The sequence below is a fragment of the Haematobia irritans genome, chromosome 2, assembly GCF_050003625.1.
Source record: "Haematobia irritans isolate KBUSLIRL chromosome 2, ASM5000362v1, whole genome shotgun sequence".
Taxonomy (NCBI): domain Eukaryota; kingdom Metazoa; phylum Arthropoda; class Insecta; order Diptera; family Muscidae; genus Haematobia; species Haematobia irritans.
The window spans coordinates 180,840,328-180,854,897 of NC_134398.1; the positions used below are offsets into that span (position 1 = coordinate 180,840,328).

At 30.1% G+C, this 14,570-nt stretch overlaps 1 protein-coding gene across 2 annotated transcripts in view; it reads left to right on the forward strand.

Moving 5' to 3' along the window:
- Positions 1-11,580, forward strand: part of vir-1 (virus-induced RNA 1) — a 219,812-nt gene extending 208,232 nt beyond the window's left edge. For both annotated transcript variants that reach the window (XM_075296961.1, XM_075296962.1), the window contains exon 6: positions 9,722-11,580. In XM_075296961.1, the coding sequence (XP_075153076.1) occupies positions 9,722-10,606 (885 nt within the window). In that variant the 3' untranslated portion in view covers positions 10,607-11,580. The remainder of the gene's footprint in view (positions 1-9,721) is intronic.
- The last annotated feature ends 2,990 nt before the right edge of the window (positions 11,581-14,570 follow it).

Here is a 14,570-nt window from a genome sequence, read left to right on the forward strand (position 1 = left end):
AATAAAATTTTGACAAAATGTTCTTACAAATAAAATGTTGACAAAATTTTCTATAGAAATAAAAAACAAAAACTATAAATAAAAAAATGTTCTATAGAAATAAAATGTTGACAAAATTTTCTATAGAAATATAATTTTGGCAAAATTTTCTATAGAAATAAAATTTTGACAAAATTTTCTATAGAAATAAAATTTTGACAAAATTGTCCATAGAAATAAAATTATGACAAAATTTTCTATAGAAATAAAATTTTGAAAACATTTTTTATCGAAATAAAATTTTGACAAAATTTTCTATAGAAATAAAATTTTGACAAAATTTTCTATAGAAATACAATTTGGAAAAAATTTTCTGTAGAAATAAAATTTGGACAAAATTTTCTACAGAAATAAAATTTTGACACAATTTTCTATAGAAATAAAATTTTGACAAAATTTTCTATTGAAATATAATTTTGCCAACATTTTCTATAGAAATATAATTTTGACAAAATTTTCTATAGAAATAAAATTGTGACAAAATTTTCTGCAGCGATATAATTTTGACGAAATTTTTTATAGAGATAAAATCTTGACAAAACTTTCTATAGAAATAAAATTTTGACGAAATTTTCTATACAGATAAAATTTTTACAAAATTTTATGTAGAAATAAAATTTGACAAAATTTTCTATAGAAATACAATTTTAACAAAATTTTCTGTAGAAATTAAATTTTGACAACATTTTCTATAGAAATACAATTTGGACAAAATTGTCTATAGAAATAAAATTTTGACAAAATTTTTTTATAGAAATAAAAAAAAACAAAAAATGTAAAAAATATAAAATAAAAAAAATGTATAGAAATAAAATTTTGACAAAATTTTCTATAGAAATAAAATTTGGCAAAATTTTCTATAGAAATAATTGACAACATTTTCTAACGAAATGAAATTTTGACAAAATTGTCCATAGAAGTACAATTCTGACAAAATTTTCTGTTGAAATATAATTTTGACAAAATTTTCTATAGAAATATAATTTGACAAAATTTTCTATAGAAATAAAATTGTGACAAAATTTTCTATAGAAATAAAATTGTGACAAAATTTTCTATAGAAATAAAAATGCGACAAAATTTTCTACAGCAATATAATTTTGACGAAATTTTCAATAGAGATAAAATTTTGACAAAACTTTCTATAGAAATAAAATTTGTACAGAATTTTCTATAGAAATAAAATTTTGACAAAACTTTCTATAGAAATAAAATTTGGACAAAATTTTCTATAGAAATAAAATTTTAACAAAATTTTCTATAAAAATAACATTTTGACAAAATTTTCTATAGAAATAAAATATTGACAAAATGTTCTATAGAAATAAAATTGTGACAAAATTTTCTATAGAAATAAAATTGTGACAAGATTTTTTATAGCAATATAATTTTGACGAATATTTCTATAGAGATAAAATTTTGACAAAACTTTCTATAGAAATAAAATTTTGACAAAATTTTCTATAGGAATAAAATTTTGACAAAATGTTCTATAGATTAAAATTGTGACAAAATTTTTTTTATAGAAATAAAACAAAAAAACAAAAAATATTAATAAAAAAAAATTCTATAGAAATAAAATTTTGACAAAATTTTCTACAGAAATAAAATTTTGACAACATTTTCTACAGAAATAAAATTTTGACAAAATTTTCAATAGAAATAAAATGTTGACATTATTTTCGTCAACGTCTCCTTTTTTCTTCTTATTGTAAATGTATTCTATTTCTTATTGGTGCAAACTAAAAATATTTAAGACTCCGACAATTTTACAATTGAAGGGATATTTATAACTCAAATAAAGTGTCTCTATAGGGAGCAATCAAAAAATAATAAAAAAAAAATCTAAAATAGAATAATAAAACATTTATTTTGAAGAAACATTTTTGTTATCATAATCACTACAAAAATTGTATGAAAAACTGCAAAATTAATTTTATTTATTTTTTATGAGGTAGTTTTTAGGTAAGATTTTTTTTAATTTTGGTATATTATTTTTGGCTCGAGTGACAACAGTGTTTCCAATCCCGATATATAAAATCCAACACTCGCATTGTCAAGGTAAATTATTCACATACAAATATCAGCTGTGTCTTGTAAATCTATCCTCATTTAATAATTGACGGAACAAATTAAACATGTCTAATCGGTTTTGTTCCGCAGATTTTTAAATTCCATCCCAGTCTAGGAAACACCAATAGTTCACATTGAAATGATTCATGCATACTAAATAGTAAAATGAGATAATTCCCAAACATAAGCAAAAGTTTCAATCTCACAAAAAAGAGAGTTAAATATGGGCATGTCGAAGAGTTCATACACAAAAGCAATCAATGAAAAGAGTAACTTAAAAGTGAAAATTGAGTGGTATTTCTGTTTACGGGGAAGCTTAGTCCAATATGTGATACGAAATTTAAGAGACTAGTAAGTTGAATTAGTTAAGAGTAAAAGCTTAACTCTCTGTTTATGTTTTAACAGCAATGACCAATGATCTCAAAAGCATGATTTATAATAAAATTTCAAGACTCTAGAAATAAAATATGTTATTAAGAAATATAAAATTTAAATTAATTTCCAAATTAATTATTGTATAAAAAACATTCAATTTCATTAAAATTCGTAAATAAAAAGAAGTTCCTTCTATGGACATTTTTAAAGACGCTAGACGATTTATTTCTAACTCATGTCAACAAAGGTCTCATATTACAAAGAGAATATTCATGTTTTTCAAAATAATCAATTTCTCTTATCCATAAACTGAATCAGCGATTATAAAAACAAGATAGAAAAATTTTAAATTTTTCAGTTGCATTAAAATTTCCAAACCGGTATCAGTAAAAAGTTGTGTGACAGTTGAATTGAAATATTTGACAAATTATTAATAACTAAAGTGAGTGTAAATGTTGGTGTCGTATATGAATATTTACTCAAATGGACATTTTTGAATAAATTGTTGACTTTTTAAATAAAATTCAATTATTAAAATATAAATACATACAAATTGAGAACTTTTCGAGTTCCGGAGTTCTAAAACTTTTTTAAAAATTGAAGAAATTTGATTTTGAGAATTTTTTTTACAAAAAAAATCGTTTAATGAAAATTCGATATTCGGCTTTTGTGTCGTTTAAAATTAAAAATAATTGAGGCATATTTTAGTGAAAACAATTATATACGGCCGTATGTTCGGCCAGGCCGAATCTTATGTACCCTCCACCATGGATTGCGTAGAAACTTCTACTAAAGACGGTCATCCATAATTCAATTACTTGGGTTGCGGCCGATGGCAAGGCATCTTAAAACTTCTTAACATCATCTTCTAAATTGTAAGTTAGTCCAAGCGGAATATATAATAGACAAAAGGAAGATCGATTAAATACGTATATATTCAGTTCTTGATCGGTATATATAGGGAAGAAATAATTACGAACCGATATGAACTTTTGTGCGGTAATTAGAGCCAGAACTGAAATATGGGGGTCGCTTTATATGGGGGCTATATACAATTATGAACACGAGTCTACCAAAAATGGCAGATTTTTTACTGTTTGGTAGATTGGTAGAATTCTTGATGTTTTAGAAGATTTTGCAAGATATTCCTCTCCACCAATGAAATGCTTCATAAATTTTCTATAGAAATAACATTTGACAAAAATTTTGAAAAAATACAGAAATAAAATTCTGATAAAATTTTTTTAGAAATAAATTTTTGACAAAATGTTCTATAGATATAAATTTTTGACAAAATTTTGTATAGAAATTATATTTTGAAAAAATTTCCTAAAGACATAAAATGTTGACAAAATTTCCTAAAGACATAAAATGTTGACAAAGTTTTCTATAGACATATAAAATTTTGACAAAATTTTCTATGGCAATAAAATTTAGGTAGATTATTTTTGGATGAAATATGCGTCTCGTAGAGGCTCCGCAAGCCAAATCTGGGGGTCCGTTTATATGGGGTCTTCGTAAAAGTGATCCGATATGGCCCATTTGCAACACCATCCGACCTATATCAATAACAACTACTTGTGCCAAGTTTCAAGTCGATAGCTTGTTTTGTTCGAAAGTTAGAGTGATTTCAACAGACGGACGGACATGCTTACATCGACTCAGGATTGTAATCAGCTAAAAACTAAGGATTGTAATCAGCCTGTTTTGAATTTTGAAAGGTCTACTTTTCGACCTATCAACTTTTTATACCCTGCGCCACACTATGGAACAGGTTATTATAAGTTAGTGCATATGTTTGAAACAACCAGAAGAAGGCGAGATAAACACATGGTGTATTTAGCAATAATGCTCAGGGTGGGTCCTTGAGTCGATCCGTCCATCCGTCTGTCTGTGAACACATTTTTGTGATCAAAGTCTAGGTCGCAGTTTTAGTCCAATCGATTTCAAATTTGGCACAAGTTTCTGTTTTGGGTCAGAATAGAATCCTATTGATTTTGAAGAAATCGGTTCAGATTTAGACATAGCTCCCATATATATATTTCGCCCGATATGGACTTATATGGCCCCAGAAGCCAGACTTTTAACCTAATTTGCTTAAAATTTTGCACAAGAAGAACAATTAGTACTATAGTCAAGTGTGCCAAATTTTATTGAAATCGGTTAAGATTTAGATATAGCTCCCATATATATCTTTCGCCCGATATGGACTAATACGGTCCCAGAAGCCAGAGTTTTACCCCAATTTGGTTGAAATTTTGCACAGGGAGTAGAATTAGCATTGTAGCTATGCGCGCCAAATTTGGTTGAAATCGGTTCAGATTTAGATATAGCTCCCATATATAGCTTTCGGCCGATTTACACTCATTTGACCACAGAGGCCAATTTTTAGCTCCGATTTAGTTGAAATTTTGCACAGAGAGTAGAATTAGCATTGTAGCTATGCGTACCAAATTTGGTTGAAATCAGTTCAGATTTAGATATATCTCCCATATATAGCTTTCGCCAAGGCCGTATTCAGGGGGGGGGGGGATGAGGGGGATCAAACCCCCCCCCCCGAAATGAATGAATATTTTTATATTAATAAAAATTTATTTTTAGCTGCATAGACAAATCTTATCGAAGATGTTGAAGAAAAGCTGGATGTTTTATTTTGAAAAACGCTTCCCAATAAAACTTGCACAAATCATAGAATACTAGTTGAAAAGCCCGTCAAACGACGGTCGAAAAAAAAACAAATTATTTTTGTTCTCGCACCACAAATTTCATTTTTGGAAAATGTATTTCTGCTTTTTATGTGTGTTTGTTGTTCTTTTTGTGAACATGACTCGCTTTGTTTGGCCATAGCAACAACAACGAAACAGCCAAACACACATGTGTAAATGAAATGGCGCAAAACCTGCGAAAAGAACCTGCCTAATTCAGCGATGGAAGCAATAAAGAAATTTTTCCAAACGTGCATATTCTTTTAAAAATTTTGGTCACTTTGCCAGTTACTCAGGGATGGAAAATACAATTTTTAAGAAAGTACAAAAAAGGTATTTTTTGAGCGGAAAGGTACTTTTTACTAAATTTCAACAAAAATTTCACTGGAAGATTATTGTCAAGAGACTGAATTTTAAAGAAAATAAAATTTTGGCAAAATTTTCTATAGAAATAAAATTTTGCAAAAATTTCCTATAGAAATAAAATTTTACAAAATTTTCAATTGAAATAAAATTTTGACAAAATTTTCTATAAAAATAAGATTTTGCAAAAATTCTATATATAAATAAAATGTTGACAACTATTTCTAGCGAAATAAAAAATCGATAATATAGAATCGCATTCTTTTTTCGACTAAAACTTTCTTGAATTTCAATAAAATCCTGTTTTTGACTATGTCTTTTACAAAATCGAGATTTTCTTCCCACATGTCTGTTTTGCCATATTTGTAAAAGACTATTAGCAAATAAGGTTGATAAAGACTTTCTCAAAATATTAAAATATTTTGTCAAAGCTATTGTACCATAAATCTGATATCGACTCGCGGGGGTACTACGGTATTGACCGGGGTGAAAAAGGTTTGAAAAAGTACTATAGTACTGCATTTTCCATCCCTGCAGTCATCCGAACGTTCATTTTCAACAATGAAGAGATTAAAAACGTATCTTAGAAATTCGACTAGCGAGAGTAGACTCAAAGGATTGGCATTAATGTCGGTTCATCGCCGAATAAATGTGTCGACTGAAGAAGTCATTGATTTATTTGCTGCCCAAAAAGCCCGTCGGCTCAATTTAATATTATAACAAGTATATACAGCACTAAGTTCGGCCGGGCCGAATCTTAAATACCCACCACCATGAACCAAATATTAGGGTTTCCTTTGAAATTTCAGGAGGGCTTGAGGACTTGAGGATATTCCCGAAGATAAATTTAAAGATTTCACCTATGAGGACTATATCAGATTCTGGATTTATAAGAACCATTTTTGTTTGAGTTTTAAAGGAATCATTAACATCTCTTGTAAGTGTGCAAGAAAATTATAAAATAAAGTCTTGATTTGAAATCTTAAATCTGTAGAAGTAAAATCTGGAAATTTTACATTGAGTTTCAAGCAATTTTCATGATCAATGCCTCTTCTACACCCTCAAGAAGTGAAGTCGGTCTATATGGAGGCATTACCAAATGGATCGATAAAAACTTAATCCGATACACGTTTTTGTGAGCCTAAAATACCTGAATATTTACAATTTCAGGCAAATCAGATAAAAACTACGGTTTCTAGAAACCCAAGGAGTTAAATCGGGAGATCGTTCTTATGGGGGCTATACTAAAATATGGACCGATACTCACCGTTTTCGGCACACCTCTTTATGACCCGAAAATACCTCTAGATTTCCAATTTCAGGCAAATAGGATAAAAACTTCGGATTCTAGAAGCCCAAGAAGTAAAATCTTGAAATCGGTCTATATGGGGGCTATATCAAAATATGGACCGATACTCACCATTTTCGGCACACCTCTTTATGGTCCTAAAATACCTCTAGATTTCCAATTTCAGACAAATTGGATAAAAACTACGGTTTCTATAAGCCCAAGACCCCAAATCGTGAGGTCGCTTTATATGGGGACCATACCAAAACATGGACCGATACTCACAATTTTTGGCACACGTATTTGTGGTCCTACAATACCTCTAAATTTCCAATTTCAGGTAAATTGAATAAAAACTGCGGTTTCTATAAGCCCAAGAAGTAAAATCGGGAGATCGGTTTATATGGGGGCTATACCAAAATATGGATCGATACTCACAATTTTTGGCACACGTATTTGTGGTCCTACAATACCTCTAAATTTCCAATTTCAGGTAAATTGAATAAAAACTGCGGTTTCTATAAGCCCAAGAAGTAAAATCGGGAGATCGGTATATATGGGGGCTATACCAAAACATGGACCGATAGTCACCATTTTTGGCACACCTCTTTATGGTCATAAAATACCTCTAGGTTTCAAATTTCAGGCAAATTGGATAAAAACTACGATTTCTATAAGCCCAAGACCCCAAATCGGGAGGTCGGTTTATATGGGGACTATATCAAAACCTGAACCGATATAGCCCATCTTCGAACTTGACCTGCCTGCAGACAAAAGACGAGTTTGTGCAAAATTTCAGTACGATTGCTTCATTATTGAAGACTGTAGCGTGATTACAACAGACGGACAGACAGACGGATATCGTTATATCGTCTTAGAACTTCTCCCTGATCAAGAATATATATACATTATATAGTCGGAAATCGATATTTCGATGTGTTACAAACGGAATGACAAACTTATTATACCCCCGTCACCATTCGATGGTGGTGGGTATAAAAATATTGTATACATATATAAATAAAATTTTCTACACATGGAATTATATGAATATTTTTTTTAAAGTTGAACCCCCCCGAATTAAAATCCTGGCTACGGCCTTCGCTTTCGCCCGTTTTACACTCATATGACCACAGAGGCCAATTTTTAACTCCGATTTAGTTGAAATTTTGCACAGAGAGTAGAATTAGCATTGTTGCTATGCGTGCCAAATTTGGTTGAAATCGGTTTAGATTTAGATATAGCTCCCATATATATCGTTCGCCCGATTTACACTCATATGACCACAGAGGCCAGTTTTTTTGCTCCGATTTAGTTGAAATTTTGTACAGAGAGTAGAATTAGCATTGTAGCTATGCTTGCCAAATTTGGTTGACATCGGTTCGGATTTAGATATAACTCCCATATATATGTTTTTCTGATTTCGACAGAAATGGTCAAAATACCAATATTTTCCTTGTTAAATCGCCACTGCTTAGTCGAAATGTTGTAAAAATGACTCTAATTTTCCTAAACTTCTAATACATGTATATCGAGCGATAAATCATAAATAAACTTTTTCGAAGTTTCCTTAAAATTGCTTCAGATTTAAACGTTTCCCATATTTTTTTTATTAAAATTGCGTTCCACCCTAGTGCATTAGCCAACATAAATTTTGCGTCTATAGATTTTGTAAAAGTCTATCAAATTCTGTCCAAATCGAGTGATATTTAAATGTATGTATTTGGGACAAACCTTTATATATAGCACCCAACACATTTGACGGATGTGATATGGTATCGAAAATTTAGATCTAAAAAGTGGTGCAGGGTATAATATAGACGGTCCCGGCCGACTTTAGACTTTCCTTACTTGTTTTATAATATCTAATGCAATTTAGCATATTCCTATGTATTTTCTAATTATAATTATTGTTGAATTTTTGCTTGTATTTTAACCGATGAATAGTATGTATAAAAAACAAATACTTATTTCCAATCAAAATATTCAATTATATTTTCAATTGGCAATATTTTTTATTTAATGAAAATGTTAATTAGGATAATTATTTTTTGTATTTAAAAAAAAAGTTTTTCTCATTTTCTTATCTGATTTTAATTTTTAATTTGATTTAAAACTTAACTGTATCAGTTAATGTTTTAATTGATTCAATTTTAAACCATCCATCAACTTTTTAATTGGCAATATTTTGCTGATACGTTTTTCTTTATGTCTATTGTTTTATGCATGATAATTGATAAATGGAATAATTTATCGCTTAATTTAACATTTATTAAATATAATTTAATATACCTGTAACACAGCTTACTATAATGATATAATGGCTTATTTATTAGTCTATCGTTACTGATGTTATGGAAAGATAAAATTGCCTTTTTCTATTTGTTGAGAACGAGATTTAAAGAAAACTCCAACAAGTCCAAAACAAGAAATTTAAAAAAGATATTTTTACTTTCCAAGTACATCACTCTAGTATATTTCCGCTGACAATCGATTTATTAGATATTAAATATCATGCAATAATTATTTTTTTACATCTTTCTATTTTCATAAATGCACCTGTCAACCCGTCCACCAAAATTTGCATTATTTATTAATACCACTGCCACTCTCAATTGGTTTTTTTTTTGCACCAACCAAAAAACAAATCCCTAATGATTCAATTTGAACATTGGTAACCACTTAACACATGTGATATATATGTGTGTGTGTGTTTATGTGTTTTGCGTTATCAATCACCCCAACGGCACTCATTTTATATCTCTCCCTCTCTCTCTCTGTAATGCACAATTCGTATGCACTTGCATTGGGCATACTCACACACACACCCCCACTTACCTATGCTTGATGCGACACACTACAAAAACTGCTATAATAGCACTCAACTGCTACGGAAAATATTGTTGAGGCAACAACAACAACAACGACATTGACATCATTGAACGAAGACAACAATCCTACAACAACAATGTTGCCCACAAATGCTGAAGGAGAAATCGACTTTATTACAGAGAATAGTTTGGAGCAGGCAGAGAATAGCGACGACATCGACAATAATAACGGAAACGGAAATAAGGAATTTGAAACCAATATGTCGTCGTCGTCGTCATTGTCGGAAAGCAACAATGTCGATGATTTTGATGCTGCCATAGAATCGGCAACAGACCTTGCAGCGGCAATTGAAAATAATGAGGATCCCGAAGTAGAAGATGAAGAAACAGTGAATGACAACTTAAATGAATCATCCAACAATGAGGATGCGGATGTTGAAGACATTGATGGCGATGTTGAGAGCAGTAACACATCTGAGCTTTCCGATAACGAGGATGCAGCTGTCAATAAACCCACGAAACTTGCTGCCTTACACCATAATAAATATCGTGAAGATGTATCCTCTTCAGATGATGAGGGCCCAGATGATGTGCCTGCTATGCCATCCACCTTCAATGACGAATGGGGTAGTTATAATGAAGAGAAAATTGACATTAATAGGGAAAATAATGATTTGAACAATGACATCGATGTCTATGATGTGGAACCCTTTGATTTGTCCAATGACATTGCTGTGAATGATGCACCCAATTTACCACTTAATCCCGATGCGGAATTTATCGATGTCTATGGGGCTAAGCAAAATTTTGCCTCCATGCCCAAGTTTGAGAAATTATCCCTAAATCAAATGACCAAAAGTGATTATGATGATGATGATGACGATGAAGAAAGAGTTGAACATTTATCTTCATTTAGTGGTGAAATGAAATGAAAACTTTGAATATCTTCAATACTCAAAGATACTTTATTTTTTTATTTTTGTAAGATTTTAGTTTTAAAAGAAAATAACAAATAAAACAAAAACAAAAAATAAGCTGCTAATGACTTATACGAAAGCTGAGTATTTAATTTTAGCCTGAGATTTCATTTTTATTTTAATATGTATTAGTAATTATTTTAGAAATTAGTCAGCCACGTCTATGTGAATCATTGTCAACGAAACCCTATTAAAATAATCATTTCATAGAGATAACATTGTTAATGGAAAATATCATATAGAGACTTGCTCTGGTATTTTTTTTTTTGTTTTTAATTCTCATACATAAAATATTTTAATTTTAAATTAAAATTTTTAAATATCACCATTTTCAATTCATAATCATCTTATCACTTATAATTGTGTACAATTTATTATTATTATCATTATCCTCTACAAATGTATAACAAACGGAAGTTATTTGCCTAGATTTTATTCATAGGATTTTTCTATTTTTATTTTTGTTGTTGTGTAAATACTTGAAAAAAAAAAGAATATAAATATTTTGTCTAAATACTTTAACTAAACAAATGAAGTCAATTAAATATTTCTAGCATACATAAACATTCACACACAATCCTATTTATTTATTTATTTTTTTTTAAATATATGATTTTATTTTTATTGCATTTAAATTCATTAGCTTTTTCTATCTCTCCTCTCTTAGTTTTCACCTCTTCTTCTAAGTTTTTATTTTCAATTAAAAAAAAAAGTATTAGTTTATCATTGACATAGTGATAGCATACAATTGACTAAATTTCCTGAAATTTTGTTAATGGACTGTAATTATAAATTAAATATTTTATTATTCTAAATGCTATTCAAATATGTTGTTCTAGTATTTAAATTGAAGTCATGTATTTTTATTATTCGATTATTATATACATAAAAATTTTTGTGAGAAAAATAAATTATTTATTAACATTTGACAGTGTGTTGATGAATGGGATTTTGTGTTAAGAGTGGGGCAAATTTAATTGAATATAATGGTGAGTGAAAAATATGACAGAAAAATGAATTATTTTTATTGTTGTTTTCTTTTAGTATGACAATAACATAAATTTTTGTTCCATACAAATTTTAGTTTACTCAATTTAAATCGCACTAAAGACAAATTTAAGATGTACATATTTGATATAAAGCAAAATTTCCTTAAAGTAAAGAAACATATTTGTGATCTAAAGAAATAATCTTTAAGGATTTTGGTATTGATCCCGAGCCAAAGATACGCCTTCTTAAAAAATAAAGAATTTTTTTAGCGACCTTTCTGGCTTTAACTCTAGGACCAATAAAAGTAAAATTAGTATACAGATCACATTTATCAAATTTGCATTCTCTTTTCGCGGTTTTTTTAAGAAAGGTACGTATAAACAAATGCCAGCTTAAAAATCCAAATTATAATAGATACTTCAAAGTAAAAAATGTATTCTTAATTCAAAAAAAAAAAAAAACTTTTGAACTAAATACTCTAAATCTTCCAAATAAGTCTTAGCCTACATTTGAAGCGTTTTTATCTTAAATCTAAAGTTTCAATATTTCAGTTAATTTAAGGACAATTTCTTTGAATCAAAAATGTGTTTCTTTACTTTAAGGAAAATTAGACTTAGTTCAAAGACATGGGACTTTGACGGAGGGACGCAAATTTACAAAATTTGTGTCCTAAATTTAATGAAAAAAAAAATTTTTAAACAAATATTATAAACTTTATTTTAATTAAAATTTCATTATTTTAAAGAAATTTGTCCTTAATGTTTTGTAAATTTCGCATCCTAAAATTAAGATTGCGTAATATTTAATATCAGGTAAATATTTTCTTCAGTGTTCTTTCATTTTCTATTGGTGGTTATAGCGAAACATGAACCGATTCACATCATATTCGCCACACCTGTTTACACATCCAAAAATTTCGACGATCCAGACGATCCAGAAGTTAAATCGGGAGTACAGCGGCTATATCAAAGCATTGACCGATACAAACCATATTCAGCAAATTTGTTAACGGTCTTAGAATGACTCTGGTTTTCAAATTTCAGGCAAATTGAATAAATATTGCGTTTTTCAGAAGCCCAAGAAGTAAAATCGGGATATATGGAGGCTATACCGAAACATGAACTGATTTATACCATATTCGCACACTTATGTGTGGACCTAAAACACCTCTAGATTTTGAATTTCAGACAAATCGGCTAAAATAAGGATATCTAGACTATGGGAGCCACCGTGATGCAATGGTTAGCATGCCCGCCTTGCATACACAAGGCCGTGGGTTCGATTCCTGCTTCGACCGAGCACCAAAAAGTTTTTCAGCGGTGGATTAGCCCACCTCAGTAATGCTGGTGACATTTCTGAGGGTCTCAAAACTTCTCTAAGTGGTTTCACTGCAGTGTGGAACGCCGTTCGGACTCGGCTATAAAAAGGAGGTCCCTTGTCATTGAGCTTAACTTGGAATCGGGCAGCACTCAGTGATAAGAGAGAAGTTCACCAATGTGGTATTACAATGGACTGAATAGTCTAAGTGAGCCTGATACATCGGGCTGCCACCTAACCTAGACTATATGGGGCTATAGCGATATATGAACCGATACAAACCATATACGGCTCATACTGTTATGGGCCTAAATTGCCTCTGGATTTTCAGGGCTTTCTGGGAGCTATATCTGGGAGCTATATGGACCGATTTACACCCTATTCGACACACTTATATGGGGGCTATACCGATATATTAACCGATACAACCCATATACGGCTCATACTCTTATGAACCTAAATTGCTTCTGAATTTCCAGGGCTTTCTGGGAGCTTATTGACCGATTTACACCATATTCGACACACTTTTGTGTGGACCTAAAATACCTCTAGATTTTTAATTTCTATTTCTGGAAAATCGGATAAAAATTTCGGTGTCTAGATGCTCAAGGAGCCATATTGGGAGAACGGTCTATTTGAGAGCTATACCGAAACATAAACCGATTCACCCAATATGGACCTAATCACCTCTAGATTTTTAAATTCAGGTAAATCGGATAAAAATTGGGATATCGGACTCAAAATAACTCTAGATTTTTAATATCAGGTAAATCGAATAAATCGTTCTGTGTCTTGATGCTCAAGACCCCAAATCGGAGGGTCGGTTTGTACACGCAGAGAAGGAATATGATCACCCAAACATGTTTCAAGAGAAAACTTTTATTTTTGGACGTTGTTTTCTCGGCAATCATATAAATGGTTACCGAAATCAGATACATAATATTCTAGAACATAACATAGTTGGGACAAATATGTTGCTTGTTCATTTTGCTTTTTAAAATATGTTTGAGGTGATCATATTCCTTCTCTGATCAAATTCCCAGTTTCGAACTTGGCCTACGTGCAGACAAATAAAACAAAGAATCTGTGGCAAATTTCAGCTGTAGCGTGATTTCAACAGACGGGCAGACAGACTGACACATGGACATGGTTATACAGTTTTAGAATTGATCAAGAACATATATACTTTATATGGTCCTCAATTCGATGTGTTACAACACAGAAAAAATTTTCATGAACATTTTTCCAATTAAAGTCTTAAATGAGTTTTAACAAATATTCAATTAAAAATTTAATTGATTCAACAAATCTTTTAATTGAAACAAGAATCACTAACAAAAATTAATAGCATTAATTAATTTTTTAATTGGATGAATTAATTTTTTAATTTGAACCCCCAATTATTTTTTTAATTGATACTATCATTTCTGTGATTGAAGGCATTTCAAATAATTAAAAAATTAATTGGATCAATTAATTTCGTGATTGAAACAGATTTTTTTTGTTTGTGAGAAACGGGATAACAATTTTACTAAGCCCCATCACGACAATTCATAAAGTATCATTTCATTTCAATTTAAAAAATATCTAATATTTTTTCTGGCTATATTGG